Source organism: Agelaius tricolor, unplaced genomic scaffold (genome assembly GCF_023055355.1).
Source record: "Agelaius tricolor isolate 1412-34295 unplaced genomic scaffold, bAgeTri1.0.p SCAF_18, whole genome shotgun sequence".
Classification (NCBI taxonomy): Eukaryota; Metazoa; Chordata; class Aves; order Passeriformes; family Icteridae; genus Agelaius; species Agelaius tricolor.
Window position 1 is genome coordinate 11890271 of NW_027269278.1, and position 18691 is coordinate 11908961.

Sequence of the window (18691 nt, forward strand, 5' to 3'; positions counted from 1 at the left end):
TCAGGACCTGCACCAGCAGCTGGGACTGGTCCTTCTGCATTAACTCTCTGGGAGGTGACTGGTTATACTGGTAAAAAGGTGAGGACTGGGGAACATATTCAGGAGATGGCAGGACCTGTTAATGCAAAGGCTAAGTGAAATCTCACTGTGAAATCTATTCCTCCCTGACCATGCTAAGGCACAGCCATGGTTAAACTATGCTCAGACTTTTCTGAAATGTGTCACCAAAGATGCCATGAGAAAAAGTTATTGTTTATCTTGCTGTGACACCTGAGGATTTTGGTGAGGATGGGGCCCTGCTGTGCTGAAAACTTTGCAGAGACAAGTGTTGTACAGTTACTTTTGTTTGGCTTTAAGCCTTACCCTGCAGCATTTGCCAGTTTCAATGCAGCAGCATGACTCCAAGGCAGGAGAGCCTGAAAGGGAAATCAACTGGATGCTTTGCTAGAGAAGCCAATTTAAAAAGCATGGAAGGAAAAGAAACAATGTGAAAAAATTAATCATTTCCTCCAAAAAGCCCCTGCCTTTTGTTCTTACAGTCCAGATATGCCTACTGCTGGGAAAAGGAGGGGAGAGCAGTGGGCTTTACAATGTGGTTGGACTGGCATCATGCTCATGCAATTATTTTCACTCTCTGGGTTTGCTGTGAATTCCTCCATGATGACACACGGAGCACTGCTGGCATTTCCTGTGGCACTGACATGAAGGCACCAGTGGCCAAAAGCATCAGTATTGTGCATAATGGACTCATGAAAATCCAGCCCCTTCTGATGCAGGAGGGACCTGAGCATTGGGTAAACCACTTTTTGGTGCTGAGTGGCTCAGTACCCAATCCATGAGCTCAACATCTCCAAAGATCAGCTTCTTCTTCCTCAGAGCTCTCCTCCCATGGCACACACGGTTGCAGGCTTTGTTGGATTGCATGTCAGGTAAACAAAGGCAGCCACCTCGCACTCACACACTCATGTTTCTGTTCTCTGCTAGCTGCAGACTCACAAAGAGACACCCAGCACAGCAAGTTCCATAACCTTTTATTTGTGCCTGTTGTCACTGGGCCGAGTTCAAAGTGGCACATGCAGCAGTGGTGATGAGTTTGCTCAGTCTGATTTACAGCAGTGGCTGATAACCAGCATGAGGGCACCAACAGACTTTTGCACAACATGTTGATGGCTACTCCAGTTTATCCCTCACCTCTTTGGTTATGTCTCAGCCCACATCTGGTTCCAAACAAATGCCTTTCTTAGGTGTGGGCCTTGGAAAACTGGCATGAATCTGTGTTCTGTGCCTGGGCTGAGGGCAGAGCCACTGGATAATGGGGAACACGTGGCATTTCCCTTTGGCAACTCACTGGGAAACTCAGACTGAGAAGAGTTTGCTTTTCTATGTCCTCGTTTGGGGTTGTTGTTTCCGCATCAGACACGATGGAGCCACGAGATGTGGAGCACTTGGCACACCAAGTGCCATGGGGGAAAAATATCTCCTAAACAGCTCAGCAGCTCCTGCCAGTGCTGGACAGTGAGGAAGGAGGTGTTAAAAGCTTGGGTGAGGGTGGATTTCTCATTGAGGGCTGTAGAGTTGCAGCCAGTCTGTTAAGGCAGGCCGGAGGGAGCAGGACTCGAAGATGAGGACAGCGGTGTATCGTATTCACAGGGAAAGCCCCAATGAAGGGAGGAATGATGAGGAGGACTCCATCTTATCAGAAGGCTAATTAATTACTTTATTATACTATATTACACTATGTTACATTACATCTAAACTGAATCTGCCAAGCACTCAACTGCACACAATTGCAGCATCTCGTGACTATCAGCTGACAGTCCCGACACACACACACACACACACACACGCTTGGCCCTGATAGGCTAAGGAAACAAAACACCATCACTTTGGGTAAACAATCTCCATATTGCATTCTACTTTAGCACAAACACAGGCACAGCAAATGAGATAAGAATTGTTCTTCCTTTCTCTGAGGCTCAGAGAATGTGAAACCCAGAAATATTCTTGAGAAGTCGTGCCTTGCTTTTCTCTGTGAGGAGAGATGTGGCTTCTGTGGTGAAGCACAGAGGAGTGGGTCATGCTCTGAGAAACTGGAGGACGTTCAGCCCCACGTAGTGAGAGAGGAAGAAATGCAGGATGCCCAGGGCTGACACTGCAATGAGAATCCAGAGAACTCCAGCGCTGAAGTATATCGGGGCGAGTCTGGTGGGAGAGAGGCAGCTGCTGACACTGAGCTTCCTGCCTGGGAACAGCCCCCTCCTCCCTGCAGAGGTGGGTGGAAAGGCAGCCCCTGGCTGTCCCCTGACCTCTGCGTGGGGTCCCAAGCCCTGCTTCCACCTCAAGGGAGCAAACACACACAAACACACACACCCAAAAGGGCTTGGGGCAGCATCAGCCTTGCCCAGTATCTGTGTTGCTGCCCCAGCCCTGTGTCCATGTTCACATTATGCCTCGGAGACAAGGCTGAGTCATGCAGGAGCCCCAGAGCACCCAAGAGTCTTGAGCTTTCCCAAAGCACATTATATTTCCAAAAACAACCCCCCAGGGGTTACTGTGCAGTCCCCCGAGGGCTTCTGTGTGTGTGTGTGTGTGTAACTGTGTGTGTAAGAGCATGCAAGAGTGTGTGTGAGTGTGTTTACCTTTCTGAGGATGATGCCTTGTATCCCATAAAGTAGCAGTAGCGGGCATAGAGATAGAGCAGACCCAAGGCTGCAGCCAGACCTGTGTTTAGGAGAGATCACAGTAACCATCTCCAAAGGCTTTTCAGAACTACTTGGAACCAAGAAGGTAGCTCAAAGTGAAGGAATAGAGACTCTGTGTGAGGCTCTACCCTCCCATTGGAGACAAAATTACTGCTTAATTTGTTGTTCAGAAGTTGAGCAGGACCTGAGGACAGAGGCAGCACACAGGGGAACAGAACCAGTGACAAATCAGGTGATGGGATATTCTCACCTTGATGGAAGAAGAGTCCAGCCTGCCACAGAAGTGCCAGGAAGATGGGAAAATACTCAGAGGAGTTCACCCTGGCAGGAAAGAGAAAGGTCATAAACTAGGGAAAGGAAGGAAGCTCTTCCTCTTTTGCTTCCCCTAGCAGTTTCCAGACACTGGAGGCTTTTGCTTTTTAGAACTAATGTTGTCATAAAAAGCCTCCAGGCTCCAGTTTCCATCCCAGCTTTATTCATAGAAATTAAACAATGGAAAGAACAGGGTCTCCAGGTTACAAGAAATTAAGTAAAAGATTCCCAGGACAGACTGTGCACAGAAGGGCTCCATGAACCACTCCCATTGCTGCTTCCCAAGTGCTGCAGCTCAAACCCTGCTGTCCATGCCCCAAAGTCCCAAGCTGTAGGGAAGGTCTGTCCTTCAAGTACACAAGGCCAGAGCAGCCTGGGCTTTGTGCAGGGGTTGGAGGGAGCATATAACTCTTAGGATTGTTTGTATGCCATGCCCTATCCTCCCAAAGGCACAGTAGCACCAAAAGATGCTGGATGAAGCTGAGTCTAGGCTAGTGGAGGAGCAAAGAAGGGGATGGCTGAGGGGATCCAGCTTAAGCTACTCAGTTGCTTTTTTTCCAGTGGTCAGCTACAACAATATGAAAGCTCCTCCCTCCCCGCTGCAGCCCTAGCACAGAAGTCACAGCAGAGATGCTGGGTAATCCTCATCCCAGCACCAGCTGAGATCTCTCTGGGAACTTGTCCTTCCCAGTGAGTGAGATTCAGAGCAGGGCTGAAGCTGCCTGAGGTTTGGCACCACTTGGATAAAACCAATCTAAGTCTCAGGCACCAAAGGAGCCCTTCACTGTACAGCAGAGATTCCTGTGTGGTTTCTATCAGCAGTGGCTGGTTTAGGACTCAAGAGCCAACCCAATTCTGATGTTGACTCTTCAACACATTGGTTAACCTCGAGGGAGGTAATTGCTTAATTACAGTTCCAGGAAAAGAATAGCAAAGCAGGGGAAAGGCAGTGCCATTACAGGAGATCTGACAAACATCAAGTAAGAGGAGTTTCTTACTGTGCTCGAAAGATCCTTTCAAATTCAGGAGGGCCTGAGATCTTTGGAGGTGAAATGCCAAACAACCTCCTAGCATAGATCACCTGGAGGAAGAAGTAGGCTGCAGCAAAAGAGAGAAAAGTAGCAGTGGTCAGTCCTATGGTTGGGCATGGTGGAGTCAGGATCTGGCCAGAGGCTGGGGAAAAAGATCTGCAAGTCTCCTCCTAACCCCACACCTCCACACAGCAGAGGAAGTTAGAATAAAATCCCAGGTACCTTTTAGATAAGGAAAAGGAATGACCCAGAGCAATAGTGAAGCAAGTCATCTACTACCAGTGTTGTCTGCTTTCTTGTATAATCAGGAAATGGTAAAATTGTTTCACAGTTCAGATGCACTTTATTACTGACAATTTCAAGGCTTTTTCATTCTTTTAATTTTTTCCTCTTCTAAATTCTGATATCTGTGTAGGGATGGAACTGATGCCACAGATAAGCCAACCAAATACTGAATTAAATTGGCATGCAATGTGAACCTGTGGCTGGGAAATGTTCCATGTGGCCCACCACAGCCCATACTTCCACATTTTCATGCAGCAGAGCTTTTTGTATGCTCACATCTATAGGCACTTCAGGAGCTGCTGTAAGCCCAAAGAGGGAAATTCTACATGTTTGCAGAGGAAAGATCTACCAAAAAAATTCTGAATGGAAGGCGTAGGTCAGTTCAGAGAAAGGGATTCCCCTGCACTCGTTTGGTTGAATGCTCTCCAGAACCCAAACAAGATATCAGTTCCCTGCCTGAAAAGCAGTGAAATGCTAGTGCAACAGGAGACATTAAATATGAAAGCAAAAGAAAATCAGTGGAGTTAGAGTAGAATGATCCAGCCAGTGCTTGAGCACACACATCCAATGGCCCCTACCTTGCTCCAGGACTCCCAGGACTGTCACGGCAGCCAGCCAATGAATCTGATCCAACATACTGACTTCTCCAGAACGTAGAAAATCTTATTTCTTGGTCAGAAGTTCCTCTGGCCAGGTTCAGTCCTTGCTGATGTGGCGGTTTGCAATGGTATCTGGCAGCCTAGGTTTGCTCTGATTGAACAAAGCAAAGATTTAGTCTGTGGTATTGACATTCAGAGCAGCTTGGTGCCCCTTATTGTACGCTATGGAAATGGAAATCAGTGGAGACAAGTTTAATGGAGTATTTCCTTTCCTACCCCCGCCCTTTTCCAGGAACAGAGTTAAGAGGAAGTGGAAAAGCCGGTAGACTGACAAATGTGAGAGATAAGGGAACTGGAGCTGAATGGATGGACAAAAGTCTATAGCTCACTAACCCACTCCCCCCAGGGCATCTGCTTTAGGCCAGGGCACATCCCTTCTGCTGATATTGCAGGAGAAACCAAAGCTCTGCTTGGGCTGTTGGGTAACACCAGAGCACAGGCAGCATTCCAAGGTACATATCCCTGTGTATATAATCCTACATAGACTCTGGTTAGCATATGTTGGGCACAGAGAATGACTTATGGCCACAGCACTGAGATCCTGCATGAAAAACACTCTGAGAGGGTAAGAAAGGATGTGATAAAGTATAAAAGGTCTCTAGAGCTGTCCTGCACACTGATATTTTATCTGGGGATGGATCCTGCAGAATGACTGGCAGACACCAAGGGGGTTTCAGAGGCAGCCCTGGTCCCAGAAAGGCTGGGAGATGTGCATTTAAGGCTTCTGATCAATCCTCAGTGCAATCAATTCTCACCATAAACACCAGCGTGGGCTCTTTGTGCAGAAAAACCTGTGGAATTCATCAGGACGTAACAAAAAGAAAATTACATTTTCACCTGTCAGAAGAGACCCATTTGTCTAGTTCCCATCTAACAGCACAACAGCTGGCACAGACAGAAGCTGCTGGGACCACCAGCTTTGTTTCCTTCCACTCTCTTCATTCAATGAATTCTCCCATCAGACCAGGGAAAAAGGAAAGCAGGTTAAGACAAAGTGATCGTTGAACACCACTGTTATAGAAAGTTATATTAAAGCAGTTTACAGAAATTACATTGTACACTTGATGTCTTTGATAGGTTTTCTAAGAAGCAATATGCTGGTTCTGGTCTTCTGCCTTTCTATAAGCTATAAGGGCACCCAAAATGGCTATAACAATGTCCCAGCTTGGTGTTTTTCCAAATATCAAATACACACTCCATTGTTTTTCAAACACCAGCTCTAAGACTAATTCCTTTATTTCAGAACTGAACCTTTTTCATTGCAGGGACTGTTTAGAAATATGAGGAACATTGTGTCTATTTAGTTGTCAAAGAAATTAAGGACTCCACCGTGTCACTTCAAGAAGGGCAGAGGTCTTGCAGTGCTTAATGATGTTTGATTTCCCTTTGCTCCTGTCTGCTAGTTACAGAAAATAAAGAAAACAACTGAGCAGAAAAGATTTGAGCTTACACCTCCATCAGATGACAATGCACCGTGAGCTGTATCAACGGTGTCAAATGTGTGCAATGGAATCTGGGCCAGGAGGAGCTGCACTGGCTGCTACAGAGCATTCCTGCTCTCCAGATCATCACTAAACACAAAATACTTCTAGCATCATTTTCTGTCATCATCTAGCATGATCTAAATATAATAAAGGCCAACAGAAGTATGAATGAATAAACAAGCACAGATGTCTCCCCCCCTCCTCCTCCCTCCTCCATAAGCATAATTTTCAAGCTGTTTTTAAATTTCTGAAGAGCACAACCTTTTTTTGTTCCTGTTTCTCACCATCACAACTCCCTTTATTTTCCATTCTCCCTCAGTGCTTACAAGGAACAGGCACAAGTACCCCAGTCCCAGCACCAAATGCCCCTGGGTGACTTGTGGGCAGCCTCTGAACCCACAGACCACAGTATATTGTGATACCTTCTCCTCCAAGGCTGACACAGACAAGTTCCCCTCTAGGCAAAGCCAAGTCCTGCAGTCCCAGGTGCACCTCAGGGTGGGTTTGCTGAGCAGGAGCTACTGAAATGCTGTACCCCTCTCCCACTCCCTGGCTCTGCACTCCAGGGTAAGCGGTGCAAATGTGGCCCCAGTCAGAGGGCACAGACCAAAGTCCTCACACCTCCCACTGAGTCAGCACTGCAGGTATTTCTCTGTGCCCATGGTTGCTTTTGCCACCTCTTCCTGCAGCCAATAATCCTTTCTGCCTCCTCATTTTCACTGTAGGGATACACTCTTAGCTGGACTGCAACACCAGTAGGGATTAAAAATAATCTTGGGGAGAAAAACAATCAATACAATGCCTTGGAGGAGTTTTTAAGCATCCATAGGGTTTACAGCACCTATTACTTGCCCAGAGCATCAGGGCAAGGAGAAACCAGCAGTTATGAGTACAGCACCGTTAGATGCAGTAACATCCCCTGGAAATTTCAGGAGTGTACAACGGCTCAAGAGCTTTCTGTCAGTGGAAAGGAAAACATTTTGCAGATGAGCAACTTACCCTTCAGCTGTAAAGCATGGAGGTGCCTTGTTCTTCCAATCCTATTGCACAAATATGGAAATATTTTCTAATGCAGGTCGTACTTGTGCTTCCTTTCCTTCCGAATCCTTTTGCAGCCACTATGTACATCCAAACCCATGACTGTGGGACTGCTTGTGAGAACAGTTACTGTCTTTGTAACAACCACAAAGAAAAAAGAGGGGAGGGTTCGTTCAAAAGAATTTTTTCTCACAGAGAAGAAAGAATTTTTCTAGTTTGAGAGAAAGAAAGAGAGCTCAGCCCCGAGCAACTCAGTCTGTTCAAGTACAACTGCTCAGAGTGGGCTGGTGGGGCTGGTGATACACCCTCCTGAGCTCCCATTCCCATGGAGGCTTCTCTTAAACATGTGTTGAGATTTTCCTGGAATTCTTGCATTTTCCATCTGTTTAAGGAAGGACATGCTAAAAATACGGCAAGAGAAAAAAGAATTCAGTCTTTTACCCGTTATGGAGGCAAAACTGGCCACGTGTCCCCAGGATGTGGGGACAGCTGCAGACAATTTCTGCTCTGTGATTCCCAACCGGACTCAGAGCAAGGCATAAGCTGGATCAGATCTCTTGAGCACTTTGAAATGTGTTCTGGGTTCTGCTTTTTGAGAAAACCATAAGAACTTTGCATGACAAGAATTACCATGTCTTCCTAAAATGAGCATCTATCCAGAGAGTCCTCCTTTCACACAGTAAAAGAGCAGGTGGTTGGTTTTGTCAGCAACATCCAGATTGGCATTATACACCTCATCTCTTGGAGTACAAACAGTGTACATTGGAGATGTGCCTTAGCCTGTTCATCCAGACCAATTTCAGACCATATTCCTGGCATTTATATATCTATGGCAGATCAAAGAGTCACATAAATGTTCACAAATATTTAGTTATAGCAAAATTTCTACAGGCCAAACCAATCTCTGGGCTGCTTGAATGCTTCTGCATGGAGCAGGACCACAGCCAAGCACCTCTTGACAGCACTTCTCATCTCAGTAAAGGTGAAGGGCTTCACTTTAGAGATCAAACAGGGAAAACATAAAAAGTAATTTTCTAGAAAGCAAGATGGAAAGCTGAATCTTTGGAAAACCACATAAATGAATAAATATACTAATTTATTTAGGGATAGTTTGGAGAATTTTTTTTAAAGCTTTCTTCTAATGGAGTTTAGTGAGCTTTATCCATATGCACATTAAGTCTGACTGGAGGGCACATCAGTATAAAAGCAATGCCAAAATTCTCCCCTTAATTCATCATCCAAAGGCACTGGTACATGCAAATGAATTATACCCCTTCATTTATGATCAACAACTGTTAAAAGCATTAATTAAATGTCTCTCTTGCCCTGCCTTGTCTTGTATTATTGTCACACAAGGAAAGCCTTTTCCATGTGTTTTGCCAATTTTCCTACCTCCCGTTCAACAGAAAGTCAGGAATAGCTAATAAACAAAAAGGAACAATGCCAGAAAGTGGCTGGCTTGAAGAATAAATGTCTGGAGTGATAAGTACATATGTCAGGGAGGGGGAGGATTTCCTTTTGCAGAGGGACAAACAAGCCTTTCAAACATCTTTGGAAGCTCTTATGTTAACATACACTTAGTATTATCCTATAATGATGTGGGGAAAAAATTGCAAGCACACAGGGTACATCAGAATACATCAAAGGCTGAAGAGTGGTCATGAAGTGCAGCTTTGCTTTTCCTAAATTACAGAGGTGAAGAAATAGAGCTGTTCAGCATTTCTATCTCGTTTAGACCAGCACACCCAGATGCTGGCTGGCCCTAGCTGGTTATGAGATCAAGCTGGGCAAGGCATTGGAGAGGGGCAGAGTGAGGACAGCTCTAAGGAGACATTTTCCAGGGGAAAGGCTGGAATTCCTAATAGGTCTCCTGCAAAGAAGAGACCCTTGGCTTGTAAGAAACAGGGAGAGTCAGGGAATTAACCTGAAGTGGGGAGGTGTTGCTGTGCAAAGTCATATCTTCAGGGATGGGGCAATCAGGAAGGCACTGGTCCCTCTGCCTTATGGTGACTTTTCACATCAAAGTTCTGTCCCACACGGGGTTGAGGGAAAGGAGATGGTTTGGGGGGAGGTCTGCCATAGTCCTCACTGGAGATACTCTTCTCTTCTTGCTTAGTGCTGTGGGACTGTGCCCAACCCTGAGTCCTGCTGAGTGTCCCACCCTGTGTCACCCTGCCCATAACCCTGGGGCACAGCCCAGCCAGACAGGGTGAGACCACAGAGTGTCTGGTGACCACAGAGGCCCATGGACAAACTTGTGCAAGAGCAGAAGGCACTGAGGGCAGGAACTGACAGATGTTTCTGTAGAGCTCCACTGATGTCAGCAGTGTCACAAAGTTTTGAAATACATCTTCAGAATGAATCAAAGGCAAACTCTGTGGATGAGAGCAGACCATTGTTTGGAGTGTTCTTTGAACTCATTCACCCTCATGACCCCAGAAGATGCCCCAAGTGATGTTCTGGGCAGGGAATGGAGCCCAGGTCGGGGGTGAGACACCCCTAATGAAGGGCACACACACCCTGCTGCAGCTGGGAGGCCGCAAATGCACTGGAAGCAGAGTGAAGAGGCTGCCTGGGTCACATAGCACTGAGCACAGAGGAACACAAACAGGCTCTGTTTCTTCTCCCATCTCCAAAGCAGAAATTAAACAGAGCCAGCCTCCACATCTCCTTCTGGCTCAAGACCAGGGAGACAGCAGCAACTACAGATCATGGGAGCAAGATGTGAGTGTGGGAGAGGCGGGTTTTTAATTACTGGCCACCATTTCTTGTGGCCTTTCTGCCACATCCACCTATCTGCTCCATACTGCACAGGACTGGGATGCTGCCTAACTTGACATGTCCTGATGGTGGCCACTCCTGTTAGGAGAATTCTCAGTGCCAAGTCAGTGCTTGATGCCTCCTGGCTATGCCAGCTTCAGTCTGCAGGACAGCATCCATTCCCTCCCAGGCTGCAGGATTGGAGCAGCCTTTATCCAGGGCCTGGGGAAGCAAAGCAGGTTCAGCACAGCACACAGGAGCCTGGGCTGTGCTATTTGAAAGCCCTGCTGTGAATGTTGGTATTCACTGTTTTACATCACAATTTAGTGCTTTTGTTCAGCACTTGCTGAGATCCAAAACGAATCCAGTCTGTTGGTACAGCACTTATCAGGGACCAGTGTTTAAGTTATTACTAAAGCAAACAGAAAAATCTCCACCTATAATTTCCAAAGGTTCAATATTTACAATAGATTAACACAGTCAGCTACTATCTACAGAACACATCTTTTACTCCTGTGAAAATTTAAAATCACTCCCAAAGTCCTCAAATGATCAACAATTTCAGAATTTATCATTTATTGTACCAGTGATATTCTTCATCCTTAATACAGGGTTTCTTAATCAGACTAATACAGGTAGATTTTTTATTATGTATATTTTTATTACATATATATTTTTGTGTTATATATATATATATGTACAAAAAATACAGGAAGAGCTCAAAAGCAGACCCTGGCTTGTAATTGGTTAAAAAAAATACTAAACAATTAGAAACAAATTTAATGTCATATTTAATTTGGGGATTTTTGAGTTTGCCTGATTTACATCTGTATATTTATAAAGGGAGAAGGATGTCTGATTCTTTTGCTGCCTGGTAAAAAGGCATCAGAAAACATCCTCTAACAAAAGTCTGTCTAGGACTGCAGAAAGCTCACAGCTCAGACAGCTTTTACCTTGGATGGGGCTTGTCCAGCAGAACAAAAGGAAAGGCCCTCGTCACTGAGTTGATAGACACATTAAAAATGTACCCATTCCCAAGACAAAATCTTAGATTAAAATAACCCAAAATAATGAAGAGAATATTGAGCTTCTACAAAGTCAGTGACTGATTCCAGTTCCACATATATGCACTTGCAAAAAGGAGAGTCTAATGGGGAAGACATATAGAATCAATGAAAGAAATTAACTGGAAATGTAAAATCAAAATAATGAACTTATTTAATATGCAACAATAGTTATAACCCACAGTTTCTACAAAGTCAAATGAGGGGCAGCTCAGCTCAGCCTCTTCATCTTGGGGGACTTAGCTCACTCTGAAAGAATTCAAGCTCTTACCCAGCCCAGTGTCTTGATGGAAAACTAAAGCACCATATTCTTGACTCGGAATTTGTGTTTGAGAATACCAACATTCCCTAAGGCACAGATGATATTTTTATTAATCTTAATCAGATCTCTCTCTTCATTCCTCCTCATTCTTTTGAGTTTCCATTGAGCTTGGTAGCAGCTTGCCTCTATAATTGATCTATTTCTTTCAGTTAAAATACTTGCCCTGTGATTAATTCAAGTCTTGAGTGATAAGATCTAATTCTGAGCTATTTGACTTGAAAATGAAAGCAAAGGTTGACATGTTTCACTTGTGTAACCTTAACCATTCCTTTCCTTCTCGTGCCAAGCATTTTCTGTGACTGACTAGACTACCTTCATTTCCCTATCTGTCCAAGTAGCAAAGGAAGCCTCTCATCCCCAACTTCTGCTTGCTTTAATAGCCAGCCAGTTCTGAAATAAATCCCCACCTCTGCATTCCCTTGGGTTTCTGCACCTCCTAACTCTGCAGAGAATACTGCATCGCTTGTTGCACTTGCACACAGCCACAGTGCTGCTTCATAATCTCTGACTCACCATGTTCCCTGGAAACACTGTTAGAATGACCATGTCTTGGGGGTTTTAACAATCTCCAGCTTTCCAGTCAGCTGCCCTGAAGACCAGGGTGAAGCTAAGATCAGGACAGTAAAGAACAGCAAGAACATCACATCCTTAGGGCTATGCTGTTACTCTCCTTACTCTGAACTGGAAGAAAATCCTGTGGATCCCAGATTCCCACTTATTTTCTTCTTTGGCTGACATGTGCTTGCCTACATCTGCTTTTAAAAAAAGGTTCTTTGATTTCTGAAATAGCACTAAGCATCATTTTCTTTCATTCCCCCATAATCAAACAGCAGTGGCAGCAAGGCTCAAACCCGGTGGGTGAGCCTGCAGGACAGGATCTGCTATTGCCTTGGAATGAGTCAGAATGGGCAGAAATGTTTGGTGTTAATACAGGGTCCTTGTCTCTACTTTGTCATGAACAAGCAGCTCCAAAGCAGAGCCCTAGGACTGCAGGGTTCTCAGGGTGATTGCTGATGATGTGGACAGCCTTAGCTTCCCAACCAAAGGGTTTTCAATTGTCTGCAAAGATAATAAGCACACCACAGGCTGTGTCTCAGATTCACCCTACACTTCAAGGGCCTCCTGGGTGAGATACAATAAAAACATTGACACTCCCATAAAAGAAACCTCCAGTACATCTCCATAGTGCACACTTTTTGCCTGTTTCTAGACACTTTCTGGACAAGAGTTCAGATTGACAACAAGTGATTGACAGTAAACTTTCCTCTGTAACCAAGGGAGGGAATGCACACCTCACTTCAATATTATTTTGCTTTTGCCAGCCACAGCAATGCAAGAAAACACTGAGGAACACCAGGTTGGACCCTCCAAAGTCACCTCCACCACACACAGCCCCATGCAGTGGGCTGGAAGCAGGGGCTTGCCGTGGTCCCTCTCTTCATCGTGCCACATGTGAGTCTGTGCCGACTCGCTGCTGCATCTGGGCACAGCGCAGCCGGGCGCTCCGGCAGCGACAGAGTCCTCAGCACACTCTGTGTTCCTGCTGGCTGCGGAGGCCAGGCAGGCGCGGGACCACCTCCGGACCCCGCGGCTAATCCTTTCCTAGGAGATGTCTATCGCAAATACAAGCAGCAGCAAATCCTATAAGCCCTTCACTGCTGGCTGGTTTGCTCCCAGCAACCAGGAATGGAAATCCGTTCACACTTCTGCCCAGCCAACCCTGGGCATCCGAAGCCTCGGAGGCGCTTGCACTTTTTGGGGATGTTGACAAAGGGCTGCCAGGATCTTGGAGCTCCTGTGTGGGAGAGAAGCGTTGGAGACGTCTCATTTCTGGAGGCAGAGTTGGAGCCTTCAAAACACAGGGTTTGTTTATCCCCTTCCTTCCTGGCACAGAATGGAGCTTTTTTCTGCAGAAAAGAGGCGGAACTTCAGTACGGCTCTGCGGGGAGGGAGGGCAGGCGAGGCCAGGAAGGGCGTGAGATGGGGCCCCAAACCGCACGCCCTGTGCAAGTGCCTTGGCGCCGGCTTGGGAGGAGAATCCCGGGCCCGGAGAGAGATCCATAATGCATTTTTGCCACCAGAAGGCAGCGGGGAGCTGCGGTTGGGAACAGCTGGTGTTCGCAGGACCTGCTCCAGGGAGAAACAGCAGAAGGAGCTTCTCCCTCTGCTGACTGTAACCTGCCTTGTTACATTTCCCTAGTCCAGCCCCTTCACTGTCCTTAGGAAAGCACGGGGACCACAGTGTAGAGAGAAAGCAATTTTCTCATTGTATTCTTTGAAAAATATATATGCATCAGACTTGCCTTGCCCTCCTATCTGCTGAAACCCTCCTGGGGTGAGCATAGACGTGGACACCGCCTCACGTTGTTTTTGAAGAGAGAGCTAAACGTGCCAAGTCCCTCTGCCCTGCAGCTCCAACCCAGCGGTTATTAGGGATACAGTGAAATCCTTGCTGGCTGGTTGCAGCCACCGTGGCCACAGAGCAGCTGAGCCGTGACTGTGACCCTCCCTGTGGGCACTTGCTCCTCCATACCTCTCGTATATGATGGGGAAGGAGCTGTTACTGGGAAGAGGTTTTCCTTGGCGAAGTTGTTTCTCAGAAGCAAGTCCCTCCTGCACATTACAGAGCTCTCGAACTTACAGGGCTCTTGATTGCAATTTAATAGGTTGACTCAGTTTTCCATGGGGGCCATCCACCAGAAGATGATGCTCCATAGCAGGGACAACTGAATAGGACGTATGTCCCACCTGGGCCATTCTGGCAGTGGAGTAATTCAGCACCAACCTGCCTTCATCAGCAGTTGCACTGGATGTTAGAGGTCCAATTTCTCAAGTCGTCCATGCTGCTCCTCAAAAAAAGCCAATTCTGCTAATCCAGCAGAGATCAAACCATGTCTCTTTTACTTGATTTGCTTTCAGCTGGGGCAGGCACCCAACACCAGCCACGGAACAGCCACACGAGCACGCAGGAGGAAGCCACACGGAGGGTGGCACACTGGTAATAGAAAGAGGCTCAGTGTAAAACCACATGCAGGATTTAAGTGAAAACAGTAAGGAAGTATAAAAAACAGGGATCAAAAGACAGTGTGCAGGGTACTGACCACATGTGGGTTTCTGTCTTCCTTAAAAGAGAGTGGTGAGGGTTTCTTAGACACAGACAAAGACCCATAAAATGGCTGAAATGTATGTTTTCTGTTATCCAGCCTCTTCAGCTCCAGCAGCTGCTGATTGCAAGTGGGAGAGTGGCCAGTCTGGAGAGGTTACTGAGTTAAGTGCTACTAATTCCTTGTTTATTGACTTCAGTAAACTGGGATTAGGATGGGCCAGGGGTTCCAGGTGGTGGCCTTGTGCTGTTTACATGGCATGTCAGGAATGCAGCAACTCTGCCATGATTTTGCTTGTTTTTTAAGAGGACGCAGTGGGGAAAGCAGAGAGCTGAGGAGGAGCACTGTGCTGAGGCCAGGTCAGTTAACCCAGGGTTGTATCTGGCCCCAGATGCCAGGCTTCTTGTGCAGGGCTGGAAGAGTTCTTGTCCCCTGAAGCCAAAGGGTAAGTGGGATGTGGGTGGGGGACTCCTGGGTAATTCTGGTCGAGCATTTTCTTCTTTGCAAAAGGTTTTGGGCATTGCTGATGCCCTCAGGACACCAAGGTGTTGGCAGCCTCTTGCTGTTGCTGGCAAGCCTTCAGCTGTGTTTAAGTCCAAAGGGTAACCTGCATTTCCCTAGTGAGGGAGTAATTCCTGTTCACGTGTTGCGAACATGCATGCATACAAATGCTTCCAGTGTGACACCCTCAGGGAGGGCTCAGTTCTGGGGATGTACAGGGCCACTCTCAAGCAAACCTACACCAGGCCCATGAAAGAACTGGCAGAAAGGGGCACAGTGAAAGCCAAATGTTGCCCAGCAAACTGGTGCAATGCTTATGGGAGCTAGGAAAGGTGTGTACAATCATCAGGATTTCCCTACCTTATGTCCAGACTAAACCTGCACCTACTGTCTTGTCTTGGGTGACTCTGAATTTCTGGGTCTCAGAACCCCTGTTCTCAGGGTCACTTCCCAGCTTATGCAAATGGTATCAGGTGGGTAGATTGTCTTCTTCTACCTCAGTACTGTGTCTGCCTGTCTCTTTCCATCCATCTGTGAGTGTTCTGTTACTACTTCTCTGTTGAATTTTTTCTTCTATTTATCAGCTTCATCTTATTACAATTAATCTCTAACAGTTTTTACATTCATGTTTATTAGCTCTGAAAATGGCAGGATTTCATTATTTCCCTTTAAGATGATTATACTCCCCCCATTGTGATAATGTTTACGCATCTTTTCCCATCCTTCTCTCAAGCATTGTCTCCAGAGATGTCTTTGTAACAAACTGTGTTTTCCATGGAAAGCATTCCAGGGCACATGGACATTGCTCTGAACAGTGATGTGAGCTTGCCTTCCCTCCTGCAGTTCAAAGTTTGAAAGAGCAAAAGTCAGTGTCCTCTCACTGCTTGTCTGCCTTGACTGCCTGCTCTCTGCCAGTGTGGAGTCCCTCCTGTCACGCTCACCTGCTGGATTTTCCACTCACTTCTTGCCAGTTTTCCAGAGGAGATGAGTTTGAAATTATGTACTACTAGTGCTTGAAATGCAAGGAGAACTCCAGCAATGTGGCAATGCCCTGAAGGGATTAAGGAAGGAGGAACACTTTCGAGATTAAGTTAGAGGGAATTATGAAAATACCAGTGGAAAGCACATGAGGTTTTTGTCTGATAACACTGAGGACAAGAAAGTTCCCCAAAATGGAATTACTCAAAGTTCTAGTGCACTAATAAACTGACTGTTGCCTCTCACCTCTGAGGTGTGCATGTTCAGGCTCTGCCAGTCTCACCACACTGCCTGATTTCTGCCTTTCCAACTGCACTGCCAAAGTCAGAGAGCAACACCCTTCCTGAGTGTTTGTCAGAGGGACAAAGCACTTCTGCTGCAATAAAGCCTGAACACACCAAAATGTTTTTCCTTGACAATGTCATGTTTACCACGTGGTATCTGCCATTCTCTTTCTTTCATCTTCCCTGCCCTGGCACTCTGGAGTCTAAAAATACCACCTTCTCAGCTGCCAAAGCAGTTAAATCTCTGTGCGTGTTTCTTCTGTTTCCTTTACTCATGCCTTTTGCTTTCTTTCTGGATTATCTCTCTCACGTGCTCATTCTGTATTTCTTTTATCTAAGTTCAAACATCTCGAAAATCCCTGCATAGGATATGCTTTTAGCAGATTCTTTTTTTTTTTTTTTTTTTTTTTTTTTTTTTTTTTTTTTTTTTTTTTTTGTAACTTACAGTGCTCTGTTCTCCTCGATGACAAAGCAGCACAGGCAGGAGCCAGCTCCAGGGCTGCCTGCCTGTGCCATGATTCAGCAGGTTGTAAAAGGAAAGAATGTTTTCTTTTTTGGGAAAGGGTGGGAGAGAAAGGGGAATCACATGTGTGTGTGTGTATATTTGACTTCCCGGTGCTTCTGTGATTTCAGCAGCAGTATTATACTGTCCTGCAGTCATGTTGCAGTTAATAACCTGTTTCAAAGGAAAGGCTTGAAAGATATTTGGTGGGAAAATGGGTTTGCCTAGATTGAGGAGGGCACTTGCTAAAATATACTGCTTTGTTACTCTTGAAAACAGTTTTCCATAGTGTTTTTAGGTTCTTCTTTAAGCATTTGATATCTCCTGTGCTGACCTGTTTGCGACTGTTTCCCTGCCTGTCTGCATCTTCTGCTCAGTCTGGGTATAGCTCAACAGAGCAGTTTAGGAGCCAGCTTGGTGTCTTTCTGGAAAAATGTGTTTGATTCCAAACTTCAGTGCAAGCAGGGATTTGCTGATTACATTTATGCTGAGCCTTATTTCTGAATGCTGGGGCCCTGCTTGCTTTGTCCTAACACGGTGGAATTTTCTCTGTGGGGAAACTTATACTGCTGACTCATTGCATCAACTCAAAACAGATTTATGTTTACAAAGGAGAAAAAAACCACCACCCTTTTCTTTCTTACTTTTCCATAGTAATATTGGACTTGTTATTCCTACAGAATACCTCCTATCTCCTGGAAAGGGCTGCAGCCCACAGACCACATAGGAGCTCGCTTTGAGCTGGGTGGTTCAGACACAGCTTTCTATGGAGCTGCTCTCATCTGGTGCAGCTCAGAGACAACGCAAAGGTGTTGTAACTTCCAGGCTACCAGATCCTGTTTTCCTCACCATGGGGCTGTGTTCCCTGCCCTCCCACATGGCTGTGAGTGTGGAAGGACACAGAGACTCGTCAAGCTTAATCTTGACCTTGTTCCCATGGTCCCATCAAACCCGGCATCGCCTTCGGCCTGTCTGTCCCATCAGCCCACCAAGGATACTTTTTCTGTATTTCCCTGTGTTTCTTTAATGATTCGATGTACTAACGTTCAACATTTACACAGTACTCCACCTCTACAAAACTACAGTACTTTCATTTTCAAAATGCAGCACAGGTTAAAGGTTCTGGAATTGCACAAGGCCTTTGGGCAAGCAGCTGCTGAGCAGCACTGCCATGTTCTGAACACGCTGGAGTCTGTGTCACTGTTCACTATTTCATTAAACCCTCGGCTTGTAATTAAAGAAAAGAACCACGGGATACACTGAATTTGCTGAATAGGCTAGAAAACCTGAACACCCGTTCTAAGGAACGAGAAGACATAAAGACTGCTCTGCTGTTTAACACAGCGCTATTTTATGGGCCAGAGGGTGAGGGGCATGAGGGGATGGGGGGGGGCGCGGGCAGGGCGTGAGGGGCTGGCCCCGCCCCCTGCCGCCCCTTACCGCCCCCTACCGTCCGCAACGCCCCGTCAGCCTCCGCAGCGCCCCTGGACCGACACCCGTTGGGACCCCGCCCACCTCCCAACGGCCTGCCCTCAACCACCCAATCAGCCGGCACTTCCTGCAACGCCGCTGACCAATGACAGCGCTCCACGAAGGGCAGCGCCGTTGGGGGCGTGTTTAGAGGCGGTCCGGCTGTTGATCGGCGGTGATATCAGCCAATCAGAG

The 18691-nt window shown here is 46.4% G+C and overlaps 1 protein-coding gene across 3 annotated transcripts; it reads right to left on the bottom strand.

Moving 5' to 3' along the window:
* Nucleotides 1-1693: 1693 nt before the first annotated feature.
* Nucleotides 1694-7823, bottom strand: LOC139597711 (leukotriene C4 synthase-like). Of its 3 annotated transcripts, XM_071443327.1 has the most exons (7): nt 7473-7823; nt 5819-5941; nt 4909-5080; nt 4013-4112; nt 2953-3023; nt 2640-2721; nt 1694-2202 (listed from the first exon to the last, which is right to left on the bottom strand). In XM_071443327.1, exons 3-7 carry the CDS (start codon nt 4964-4966, stop codon nt 2076-2078), a joined length of 438 nt encoding a protein of 145 aa, XP_071299428.1. In that variant the 5' UTR covers nt 4967-5080; nt 5819-5941; nt 7473-7823; the 3' UTR covers nt 1694-2075. The 3 variants fall into 3 exon arrangements, with proteins under 3 accessions (XP_071299428.1, XP_071299426.1, XP_071299427.1); XM_071443325.1 differs by lacking the exon at nt 5819-5941; XM_071443326.1 differs by lacking the exons at nt 5819-5941; nt 7473-7823 and having other exon boundaries at nt 4909-5807.
* Nucleotides 7824-18691: the final 10868 nt, after the last annotated feature.